Source organism: Cyprinodon tularosa, unplaced genomic scaffold (assembly GCF_016077235.1).
Source record: "Cyprinodon tularosa strain WSP-4 unplaced genomic scaffold, ASM1607723v1 ctg113, whole genome shotgun sequence".
NCBI lineage: Eukaryota > Metazoa > Chordata > Actinopteri > Cyprinodontiformes > Cyprinodontidae > Cyprinodon > Cyprinodon tularosa.
The window spans coordinates 473,354-486,208 of record NW_024037926.1 but is presented as its reverse complement, the minus strand read 5'-3'; the positions used below and the strand labels follow the sequence as shown (position 1 = coordinate 486,208).

The 12,855-nt window shown below is 36.6% G+C and overlaps 1 protein-coding gene across 2 annotated transcripts in view; it reads left to right on the top strand.

Annotated features, from left to right (window-relative positions):
* pappaa (pregnancy-associated plasma protein A, pappalysin 1a) overlaps positions 1-12,855 on the top strand; it is a 121,926-nt gene that overhangs the window by 90,104 nt on the left and 18,967 nt on the right. Inside the window, exons 15-21 of one of the 2 annotated variants that reach the window (XM_038301966.1) lie at positions 6,373-6,556; positions 8,060-8,261; positions 8,348-8,540; positions 9,049-9,196; positions 9,402-9,517; positions 11,696-11,767; positions 12,393-12,491. In XM_038301966.1, the coding sequence (XP_038157894.1) occupies positions 6,373-6,556; positions 8,060-8,261; positions 8,348-8,540; positions 9,049-9,196; positions 9,402-9,517; positions 11,696-11,767; positions 12,393-12,491 (1,014 nt within the window). Of the gene's footprint in view, positions 1-6,372; positions 6,557-8,059; positions 8,262-8,347; positions 8,571-9,048; positions 9,197-9,401; positions 9,518-11,695; positions 11,768-12,392; positions 12,492-12,855 lie in introns of both variants that reach the window. The other variant, XM_038301957.1, reaches the window with a different exon arrangement.

Here is a 12,855-nt window from a genome sequence, read left to right as displayed (position 1 = left end):
AATTTGTACTTTGCATGGTCAAGTGAAACAGTTATTGGGGGGTATTATTGTAGCTGAAAATGCAGACAGTAGTGTAAGGTGCTGGAGTGTGCCCTCCCAGCAGAGGGTTGCTTGTTTGCATCCCAACTCTGTCCCTCTCTGTCCTTGTGCCCTTTGGCAAGACTCTTCACTCCCATGGCACCTCTTTATGGCAGCCTTACCTCTGTCGGTCTGTCGTAGGACAGCAGTGGGACGTATCATGCAACACCTTTTTGTTCCTTAAGTTTAATTTAACTTTTAGGTCTGCTTATAAACAGAGTTTTTTTTTTTAAGGAACCATGATGTTGTATATTTTATAGTTCTGCTCTCCTCAGATGTTTAAAGTACATTAAGTAAACATTTATTTGGCATAAAATTATGTGGGTAAAAAAAGAGCATAAATAAAAGGCTCAAAGCTTGCCTTATCTTTAAACTATTTGAATCACCACAACCTGGATAAATGAGAATTTACTGAGAAATAACTTGGAAACATACTAGATCTGCATCTGGGTACAGCCTGAGTGGAATGCGTCTTTCATGAACTCTTTTTCTTAGGATCATTATCAAGATTTATATTTTCTGATGTGGACAATCTGAGTAAATACTTTGCTTCAAAGAAATCCAACAGGATCTAAATGATTCTCTGTATGGTTGGGGTGCAGAGGTTGTCAAACTTTCTACTAGATGAGAAGCAAATGCTTTACATACTAATTAATCATTTCTAAAGTCTTAAACAAAAAGCATGGAAATATCACTATACATAGATGCATGGATTCAAATATTGTCATTCATTTGGAACATTGTTGAAAAGCAATCAATGATCTTAAAATCACCAGTTTTAGCCAAAATCTTCAGATCAAGGTATGGAAACAATTGAAATCAAAAGAAATGTTTTGTCAAATGTAACTTTAAATTCTAACAGGTAAGAAATAACATACAAGTTCCACACTTATTGAAAAAGGTAATCCCTTTTTTACCACACATAATAATCCTGACTCATTCTTGTCTCTGCACTGATATATCAAGGTTATATTATTTTCTTAAGGTCTAGGTTAGGCGTTCATATGCTGCTTGAGCTTTACTTCATAAACTCTGGAGCAAAATATCTTCTAACACATATTTGTGTTGTTTGGCTGCACTCTTAACCTCAACTCTGACCACTTTTTAAAAAATTGTCTGTGATAAAGTAATTGATGGGATCTTTGCCATCTCTCACTGGTTTAGACCATGTTATGATCAATAGTCCCCTGTCTTCTCAGAACTTATTTTGACTCTAGTTAATGTTCTAATGGTCTTTCCCTGAATCATTTCTCAGTGCTGTTTTTGTATTTATTTGAAAAGGTTCAAACATTTTGTAGTCGGCTAGACAGCTTATGGTTATGTGTCACTGCAGGATCAGTGGAAAACAAATGTTTGCCTTCAAAAACTTTACCCCGTTCTTTCATTTTGATATAGATGTAGTAAAGAATTTGTAACTCAAGATTTCCCCATAAAAGAGCTTTTCAGCATGTCCTCACCTATTCTAAATCATTTACAGGTTAGAGACTACCACAGAATGCAGACTTCCTGAAAACCTTGAAATTGCTCAGCGGGACAAAAAAAGGAATTCCTTGAAAAACAGTTACAGTTCAACACAGTTCAGTACAGGAGACAGAAATGTAACTTGAGACAAGATCCAGGAGAAAGTCATCTATCAAATCTGTGCAGAGAATCCAGCTGCACACACTCATAAAGATGAACAGAGAGACAGCAGACACTTGTTTTAGGGGTTAAAAGAGTCCATGTCACAGGTTGCTTTTGGAAAACACAGGCTGGGATCGATATGCTACATAGTTCAGGTTGCCTTCAACAAATTGCTCTTTAGTTTCAATGTAGAGTATATAGAGATGTTTTTGAAGGACATACATGACAAAAGGTGCGGGGATGTAGCCTTGGAGAGACTAACATTATGTCACAGTCAACACCAAGCCTCATAACAAGTCACATGGGTCACTTGGTTTACCCTGAATGGGAAAACTATGTCCAGCGGCATATACAGATCAAACCTGATTGACTTTAGAACAACTCACATAACATTTTATCTTAGTTTCAGACATTCAATCAAAATAAGCATATGCTCATTTAAATCTGTTACAGTTAAAAAAAAATATTCAAATGTTCTGAATTAAAGAAATTAGCATGAGTATTTTTTTGTTTGTTTTTTTAGATCATATTGAACTTTCTTTAAATTTAGAGGTTTACATCGAGTGGAATTAACTATGCCTTAAGCCATCAAGGGAATCCAAATGATGATGTCATCATGTAATGGCTTATTAAACTTACAGCTCACAGTTGTTCACCATGTGAAATTTTTGTATTTTAATGGAATTCACAATGGGCTTGGCCAAATGCCTCTACAGCACTTAGAGATCTAGATGTAGTCACCTAATATCATACTCTAATCGCTGCCTGCACTTTTTATTTTGTTGTATATTTGACAAAAGATTAATCTTTTCTTACAATACAATGAGCGTATAGTGTAGTTTTTATAAACCTTTTTTAAATACATTTTTGTTCTATATTTATATATTGGTCCAATATATTATATTTGTGCAGATCACCATTGTTTTAATTCAGCATTTGAACACCAAATGGATTTCTGTCATGCAGAATAAGTTTAAACTCATACAACAAGCAAGAGTCAACCACGTATTTATCCAGTTATGTTTCAGGGAGCACTCACATGCAGTGCATATGGTGCTCTGTTGAGTGTCCAAATTACGAAAGAAGCTTATTTATTTCAAGGGAATAAGATACTTTTACATTGTGTAATGGGATCAAGATGAAAGGCTGTTATTACAAAAGAAAAGAGAAGATGTTATGAAGCAATTGACATGTAATCTAAACTGAAGCCAGCTTGTTCAATCTTAAAGTCTGGCTGCCATAATTAAAGAGAACCCAAACATGTAACATATTGCTACTGATAGGTTTTCATTTTTCCCCACTTTTTTCTTTTTAAAAATGGTCAACTCAATATGATTGAAATCCACCAATTTAGGGATTTTATTTTCTCAATTTAAACATTGCAGTTTTGTGGATCTCGATGAAAGCAGTTTAGGTAGTGACTCACAGTTTTGCTTACAAAACATTGCTTAGAGTTATTTATAAAAGTGTTATGATTGGAAGGTCTGTGCATTATTTTCGAATCTTATTTATGTACACACTTTGTGTACTTCAAAGAAAGGCAAAGCAAGTTCATCCATGTAGCATATTTTAATAGCAAGACAATCTAAATCGCTGTACATAACTGGTAAATACACAGGATGTATGTGATCATGGCTAGATCATTTAAAAAAGATTAATAAAATGATTGATAATAGAAGAAATGTCAGGGGCCATTTACTAGGGGCCATTTACTCTGTGGCCTAGTGGTTAGGGCATTGCGTTTCGAATCTAGAGGTTCTGAGTTAAAGTCCCACGGACTAATACCCTGGGTTCCTGAGCAAGAACCTTAAACTCACACTGCTCCCCGGGTGCCGTACAATGCCAGTCCACTGCTCCACAAGGGGATGGGTTAAATGCAGAGAGTTCATTTCGTGACAGTGTAATGACAATAAAAAGGCTGAAAAAAATACCCACATTAGTCAGACCTATTTGTGGTGCTTGTTGGATTCTGGCAGGGCTACCATCTGTCACCAGTCAACTTTATGGATAAGGTTTCTATGTACAGTCAAGGGTCGAAGGTAGTCTGTTTAGGGGTACAGCATATTTTGTCCCTGCCTTTTGCAGATGACATAGTTCTACTGGCTTTGTCCTACCAAAACCCAAAGCCTGCACTGGGTGGTTCACAGCTGAAAGTGAAGCGGCTGGGATTAGCGGTTGCTGCTTCAGTCCAAAGCAGGAAAAGGGGATCAGAGGAGTTAATGTATCTCTGAGTCCTGTTCATGGGGAGGTTGAGAATGGGGTGGGAGACTGATATTTAGATCGGTGCAGCAGCTATCATAATGTGAACACTGCACAGGTCTGTTGTGGTCAAGAGAGAGTTTAGCCAAAAGGCAAAGCTCTCAATTTGCCAGTGGCTTAAATGAGCTTTCTCCATAGGGAGTCTTGGCACCCCCTTATAAGATAGGACGGGAAGCTTGGACATGTCGGAGAGGCTTGGAGCAAAGGTGCTTTTCTTCTACATTGAGAGGAGACAGCTAAGATGGCTTGGAAAATATTTTGGATGCCAGCTGGACGGCCCTCTTTACAAGGTGTTCTAGGCAAGGCATGGCCCAACAGGAGGAGCCCAGGAACCCCTGGGGGGTCCCTGTGTCTGAGCTGCCCTAGCAGCATGGAGGAGTTGTTTGGGGAGAGGGAAGTCTTGAACTCTCTGCTGAGATATTTGCCCCAGTGTCCTGGTCCCGGATAACCGAAAGGTGAAGATGTGACTATGTATATATCTGTGTCTTTATCTATGAGTGTATCTGAGGGTGCTTGTCTGTTGCGCTGTATGTATCAATATTTGAACGCTTCATCTTTCCAACTAATTATCTGTCTTGAAAGAGGTATCTAACAACATATCTTGCTTGATTGTGAACATTGTAGGAACATGTCTCTGATATTGCTATTAATACGGAGTATATTATGATAAAAGATTTAATTTGTTGGCTCTATCATTCCCTGATATATTCAACATTTTGGACTCCCTTCTTATAAGTTAAACTCTTTAGACTTGTTCTTCTTAGTGTTAGGAAGAATACCAAAAAAGGAAAGGTAAGGAAAGATACCCCAAAATTGCTTAGCAATATGGCCACAGTTTAAATTGTTCATTCAAGTATCACCTTTGTTTGACTTGATTACCTTCTAATATTCTTTTTTTTCTTTTTTTTTCATTATCCAGTGCTGCATAGCATTTCTGTGTTATTCTCAGATGATGTTTCATTCTGTCAGAATTGGTATTACAGATAAATTATTCCTTGCGTTCATCAGAGGGTGTAACACTTCATACAAATCAATCTGTTTTGGGTCATGGTTAATTGTGTGCTTACTGGATATCAGCTGTGTGTGTTGCATGGCTTGGCCTTACACATGCTATCACCAGTTACCTGAGCTGCTGAGTAGCATGCAAGGCATACTCACATACAGTAAACTAAGCACTACTAGGCTTTGTTAGGTTACATGATGACTGAAGAGAGTGCTGAATTGCTGTTACCTTTTTGTAATGTAAATAATTGAGATGTGTGAGGTACTCCAATAGTTCACATCAGTGTGCAAATCAAGACTTTGTTAATCCTTATAGAAATAATTTTACCTAGAATCAAAGCCTTACCCCAATAAAGCTCAAGATGTCATGGGGACTAATGGCAAGTGATACAACTCAGATTTCATGCAAATACCACGTTAGATCATAAGTATGAAATCTAACGCCAGATTCATTGATTTATTTTCTTCAAAAAGTATAATACTGAAAATAAAATGAAAGAAGTGATGTCACAACCTGTGTATGGGAGAATTTACTGTAAGACATTATAAAAAAGCAGGACAGATTGACAGGTTGACATATTAGCCTTAACCAGAGACACGTCTCAACTATATAGAAAGTAATTTCATTTTAAAGACGATCCTAAATCTCAGTGCTTCATTTGACTTTGAATGCCCAACACATAATAAGACTAGATAAATTAGACTTCCTTATTTTATAAAAATTCAAAGAGCAAGAGGTTTTTCTAGACCAATACAAGGTTATGGTTATTTGCATGTCTTGTGCCTAAGTTATGCTGGTGAACATTCTCAGTCATGCAGGTCAAAGTCATTCCAAAAAAGTTAAAGAACAATCCACTGCCTAAGTTCACTTGTATTTAAGATAAGACTGTTGACTGTAGAGATTTAATTCAGTTTATGTATGTGACCCTCACTGCTGTTAAAATCTACAGTAGTTTTTTAATAAGGCATATCACCTGATTGATTGTGCAAGGGGTACCAAATGTGTGAAAGAGTTGTATCCCACTAATATAAACATGTTCAGCTTGCCCTGTTTTAAAGGGCAGAGTTACATTAAAACAGTCATATATCAAGTCAAGTCATTTTATATAGCCTATGCCATACAATATGAGAATCATGGACTTAATAGACTGGGAAAACATAAATATAAAACAATCAATACATATAGTAAAACTATAATAAAAAAAAATTAAATCAATGGCAACAAAATAAGTCATAAGTGGATTAAAATTAGTAAATATTTACAGTGAAGGATCAAGTAGAGTATCCATCTCATACTACCCAGGTTATGATTGCAACAGGTCAATCAAACCATCATAAAATCTTGCTATTGCACTAATGTGTGCGTCAGAAAAATTAATGGCACATGTTTATATTGTTTTTCCTTTGCAGTCGGACTCTTCAGTAACAATAACCTGTACAAATGGGAAGTGGAACAAGCAGGTGTCTTGCGAGCCAGTCGATTGCGGTATGCCAGACAAATACCATGTGCATCCTGCCAACTTCCATTTCCCAGAGGGCACTACATATGGCAAGAAGATCACCTTTGTTTGTCGTGAACCTGCTCAACTCATTGGTGAGAGTTGTCCCTTTCCTTATGTATATGGGTTTTAAAAATGTTTTATTCAAAAATGTATTGTTGAGAGTTTGTTGCTATTAGTTTTTTTTTTTTTTGCCTTACTAATAATTCTAATAGAAATTAAAATTACTGCATACAGAGGCCAGAGGGTGCACACAATGTGTAAATGCATGGTTTCACGGTAAATTGAAAAGATCCTGCAGGTTAAAAAAAATAACTACCAAACAAAGAAAATTTGACTACCACACTAACACAAAAGTCACATATGAAGACAAGGTTGTAAAAAAGAAATCACAGAAAATGGAGAGCAACAAAGAGTAAACATTCTGCAAAGACATAAATGATGCTAACACACAAAAGAAATACAAGAGAAAATGCTGCAAGTCGCAAACACAACTACAAGTGAAGAAAACCTGAAAACTAGTGCCAAATAACTGAAGTGCTTCACTACTGGGGGACAGATGTCATTGGAACAGACTAGGCCTGAGCGATATTGTAAAAATTCAAAACTGCAATTTCCCCAACCAATATTGCAATTGCGATTTTGTTTGTATTTTTATTTGAATTACCCACTAGCATGTAGACATTTCACTCTTAAGTTTCAGTTTTTTTTTTATCACCTTTAAAGTTAAACTGTCCAGAGTCCATTGTTGCAGGACTTTAACCTTTTTGGGAAAAATAACTCACTTTTTCTTGCATGCATGAATCTGCACACTCACTGCAAATTTCATTTCCCATCTTTGTGGATCTAAACCCACTTTAAGCATATTACCACTAACTGAAGGGCTGGGGTGCAAAGTGTCCTACTCTTGTGAAGTGATATGTACTGTAACTGAAACTGTATGCCTCTGCAATTTAAAATTAGGTTTGTTTAATTGCAGTTAAATTGCAATTGCAATTACTTGTGTTTGGTCCATAGACATTCATCCATAGTAATGTCTATGTTCTGGTCCCTTATGACTTGATAATCATCCTCTCATCCCAGTGCTCTGGAGCTCTTTTATTAAGTGGTGCTATATTGCTGATTTTCTTAACTTTTTTTTTTTACAACTTGCAACATTCTTCCTTTGCATGTGTTTTATTTGTTGCCAGCATCATTCATACTTAAAAGTGGGTTTGAAGTTACATTTAAAGTGGGTTATGTGTTTGCCACATGTTTGCACCTTGCTGATATCTACAGTATATTCTGTAATTGCACCTTTTAAAAAAAATGTTTTAGGTGTATGAGTTCTATAGTCTATTTTTTTTAGTTTGTAGGACCTGCTTTACTTGCTGTGAAATCGTGTATTTGCATGGTGTTTGCACCCCTCATACAGTGTAACTTTATATCCCGTATCCTATATCTAAAGTATTGTTTAGATGTTAAACATCATGAGAGGAGACAATAGTGATCTGTTTTGATAAAAAAATGTGTATGAAATAGAGATTTGAAAGAAAATAAGATTATCGATTTAGTTTATTTACCAATAGAAACATTTGTCTCTCTTGTTTTCTTTCAAGGAACCAACAATACTCTTACCTGCCAGGAAGATGGTCTGTGGTCCTTCCCTGAGGCTCTTTGTGAACTACGCTGCCCAGCCCCTCCTCCTGTACCAAATGCTGCGTTACAAACAAAGCGCTGCAATGAGACCGGCCTAAAAGTTGGCACCCTTTGCAAGTACAAATGCAAGCCAGGCTATCATGTTACCAATAAACCCAAAAGGTAAAAAGAATAGATAATCTTGCTAGCTGTTTTCAATCAAAATGTAGCCTCATGTGTTTTTTTTCATTGGTCTTTGCCCCTTTCAGGCGTGCATTTAAGCATCAGTGCACAGAGGATGGTACCTGGCTGGAGGGGGCATGTGAGCCAGTGACTTGTAATCCTCCGCCACCCATTTTCCATGGTTCTTACTACTGCACTGATGGCTTCCGCTTTGACAGTGTCTGCAGACTTAACTGCTCAGAATCTGCCGGTAATCGTGAAGGAGGCTCTATCCATACGGTGAGGTTGCTGCATTCTTCCTGCAAGCAGGTCTGTCTATCTCTTTCCTGTCTTTCTACTCTTGCTTGTTTATTTATAATTTTGCTAAATTAATTATATACACATTTTATTTTGCTCTTTTCATTTCAGTTTTCCCTTCTTCAATTTAAATCTCAAATTTGTAATTTCAGTAGACTTTTTTTTTTAAGGGTTTTTAATTTATTTTCACACACCGCTCTGACTATGCATGTTTCTTCTTGTCTCTCTAAACTCTATTCAATTTGATGCAATGCTAATTAGGTTGCTATTGATTTTTAGAATAGCTCTGCCTGCTTCAGACATGGAAATGTATACACCTTTTAATCTGTTCTGCCTCTCAGGCATTGTTGGTTTGAGGCCTGATAAAAACTGTATTGTATTTCTCCATATGCTATGCAACGCCATCTCAATGTCCTTCACTTTCCAGCATCTGTGTACCTTCGAAGTACTAGTGTAATTATTAGTCTGTCAATATTTGTGATGTTTTCAGGGTGCAGCCTCCAATATGATCCGCTGTAGGAAGGATGGAAACTGGACTGGGTCATTCCACCTGTGCCCGAACAGCAAAGGCCAGTGCTCATTACCGCAAAACCTGCATTATAGCCTACAGTACTCATGCAAGCAAGGATATGGCATAGGTATGTATAAAAAAAACAAAAACAAAAAAAAAACATGAGTTTTTGTTTACATTAGGTATCAATGTGAATATATGATGATACAAGTTTACAGTCTGTGATTTTGATAGGAAGACAGTCCAAAAATAAAGATAAAACTTGAGCTTTATGGGGATAAAACTGACTTGTGCATTCATTCAGTTTAAGCCTTTGTCTTAAACGTGTTCAGGTGAGGAGTGTGAACTGTCATGCAGAGAGGGTAACAATGAAGTGGTGATTCTACCGAGTAACATGACAGCAATTTCTCTACTGGGACAACACTGGTGGAACCCGCAAAAAGTCAAGGTAAGTTTATAACTATGTGTATTTCTGTCTTCTTAATAGGTCTGACAAATGCACTTCACAAAGTTCTGTGATCCACATCTCTCCTGTCAGGAATTTCTCATCCAGTGCCTATCCCTGCTGAATAACCTACAATGCAATACACTAACTTGCCTGACCCATCACTAGACAAATATTTGTATTTTAATCATGGTCTTGCAACTCACCATTGAATATTATGTCAAGTCATAAAAATGCACAAAGCTGCAAGAGGGGACTCACAAAATATATTTTCATTTAAGGTTATATCGGTCTTATTTTATATTATAATATTGAACACTGACCCGACTTGCTTTGGATTACTCTAGACAGACTGATCTAAGTCCAATCCAATTAATACACTCAGATGTTTAATTGAATTTCCATTTGGTAATAATAAAGTATTATGAATTGAATTGAATTAACTGGTTCAAACTGGGATCCGAACCAAATTAATGGTAATAGATTGAATAGGTTGCAATTTAATATCTTAAGAACATGAATACAAATAAATTATATATTTAACTTTTTAGTGGAATTAAAAACTTAACGGCAAAACACTATTCATCTAACCCCAGAAAAAGCGTATCCCTCACTGCTTTTCCAATGCTTTCTTTCATTTACCCAATGTATTTTGTAGTTATAGCTTGCTGATATAGGAAATGACATTATCCATCTTAATAAGTGATGATAAATCATTAAATAAGTGTATTTTTTGTACTTAGGACGAAACACTGACTTTCTTTATACTTCTTTACGTACATTCCCCTTCTGTTCCTTTCTTCCTTTCTTTCTTTGATGATATGTGCCCAGCACCCCCTCCCCTACACCCACAATCCTTATGAGCAAAATTACCCTGTCGAGCCGGCTGCCGAATTAGTCATTTTCTATATGACATGACCTCGTCTGTGGTGGCGCTGAGATAGAGATCTATTTTTATGTGCTATGAGTGCCCCAGGGACGTTTTCGAGGGTGAGGATCCCATACGTAGCTGGGGTGAGACCAGGCCAGAGTCATGGATTACCATGATTTACGGCCTGACTGAGAGAAAAGAGGAGCAGAAAGAAAGAGAGGGAGTGTGTGTGTGTGTGCGTGGGGCAAATTTTCAAGGAATATGTTACATTATTGGAACTTACAGGCCCTTGTTTTTTCTTGGGTTTGGGGCTAAGTTTAACACTAAGGTGTAAATTGAGTTATGGTCAGGTTCAGGGTTAGGTATCTGTTGGCAATGGTTAGACTTTGGGTAAGATTCTGGGTTAGGGCATGGAAATTAGTGGGAAACCATTAGAAGTCAATGGAGAGTCCTCGTAAGCATAGCGGGAAATAACATGGATATGTGTATGTGTGAAAGAGAGAGACACAGAGAGATAGAGAGCGCGAGAGAGAGAAAGCATATAGAGGGAAGAAGTATAGGTTTCTGGATGACATCATCTTATATGATGACAAAGGAAGAAGAAAACTGGAAAATCTGCAACACACACACACACATATTCAAGTTTCTCTATCCTTGTGGGAACTTTCCATTGACTTAAATTTATTTTTAACCTATTTTGTTCTATAGCCTTAACCATATATATATATATATATATATATATATATATATATATAGAGAGAGAGAGAGAGAGAGAGAGAGAGATAGAGATAGAGATAGAGAGATAGAGAGATAGATAGATAGATAGATAGATAGATAGATAGATAGATAGATAGATAGATAGATAGATAGATAGATAGATAGATAGATAGATAGATAGATAGAGTTTTGTGTGTGTATAAAGTAACCATCACAACCCCAGGAATAGTGTATCCCTCTTCTAGGCAGTAATTGATCACAACAACAAAACTATTACTCACACAGCTCTCTGTAGTCCTCAGATCATGTTTTTGTTCTTTCTCATTACCTTCAAGCCAAGATCTATATTTTCATATTGATTTGCTGACTGTACTGAAATAGAAAATACCTTAGTTTGCAGCAACAAAAGAAAACCGTGTCAACTTTTGGAGATATTCAGAGAGCATAGGTTTGAGATTTGGACAACATCAGATCAGTCAGCCCTTACAGTGGATGGCACTTATAGTTGCAAATGTTCTTACTTATGCAGTAAACAACAGCAATCTTAACCTACTGCTTAAATACCTAAACAAACATTGTTTTTCTTCTTACAGAGTATAGTGTGCACAATGGGACTAAAATGGTATCCTCCTCCTGAATTGCTCCATTGCATCAAAGGATGTGAGGTTAGTGCAAGACATCACCCGTCTCACCCATAGCATGGAGCTCTGATATACTTTAATTCGTTAACCTCTCATGAACTTAGAAACATAAAAGATAGAGCATAAAGTTTTATGAGTTGTACTTGGCTTAACTGAAACTGAAATTAATTACCAGATACTATATGAGTAAAACACAAATAGCATAGGTGAGGCATTATCTCTCACACTGTTGATCATCAAAATAAGCTTATTGGTATTTTGATCCTCATGATCTAATATATTTTGAACTGCAGATAGAGATAAAAACATTTTTTTCTCCCATGAAGATACAATGTAATCCGTACAGCTGAAACAAACTGGAGAACCTAAATGGTAACCCAAGCTTTTGGGGCAAACCTAATAAATCACCTCACTGGTTTATATTGTGCTAATTATAGTTTATGGTGTCCTCATTTGATTTACGGGTCCAGCTGACTATGGGCTTAAATAGTGACATTGAAGAATGGGGAATAAAATTTGTATTTAGTTCATTAATAAATTCATTCAGATACTCATAAAGACCTCAACATTTTGAAAAGATTAAAAAACAAAGCTTTAGGCCTTAACCATCTAATGAGAATGTTTCTCATGTCTTCTTTACCTTGAATAGCCATTCATGGGTGACAACTACTGTGATCCAGTCAACAATAGGGCCTTCTGCAACTATGATGGAGGTGACTGCTGTCATTCCACTGTCAGGACTAAGAAGGTTAGTAGCATGCTTTACATGAAAAATATCGTATGACAAAGAAATTACGCTTGTCTCCAACAAATTAATAAATGTTTATGTTTTGTTTTGTCTTTTCCCTGTTTTATTCCTGGGCCTTTTGAAAATATTTTTCCAGTTCCTTTTCCAAATAGAAAGAAGATACATTTTAGATTCTTTATGTTTTTGAATGCTAATGCAAGTTGTTATATCAAAAAAGCTGTAATCTTTCATTAAGTATTTATTCCAACCTCGGATTATTGTAGAAAGTAGATATACAGCAGAGATTAGTTTGGCTGGGGTTGGCAACCTGCTCCTCCGGAGCTGCATGCGGCTCTTTAGCGTCCCCCTTGCAGCTCCCTGGAGC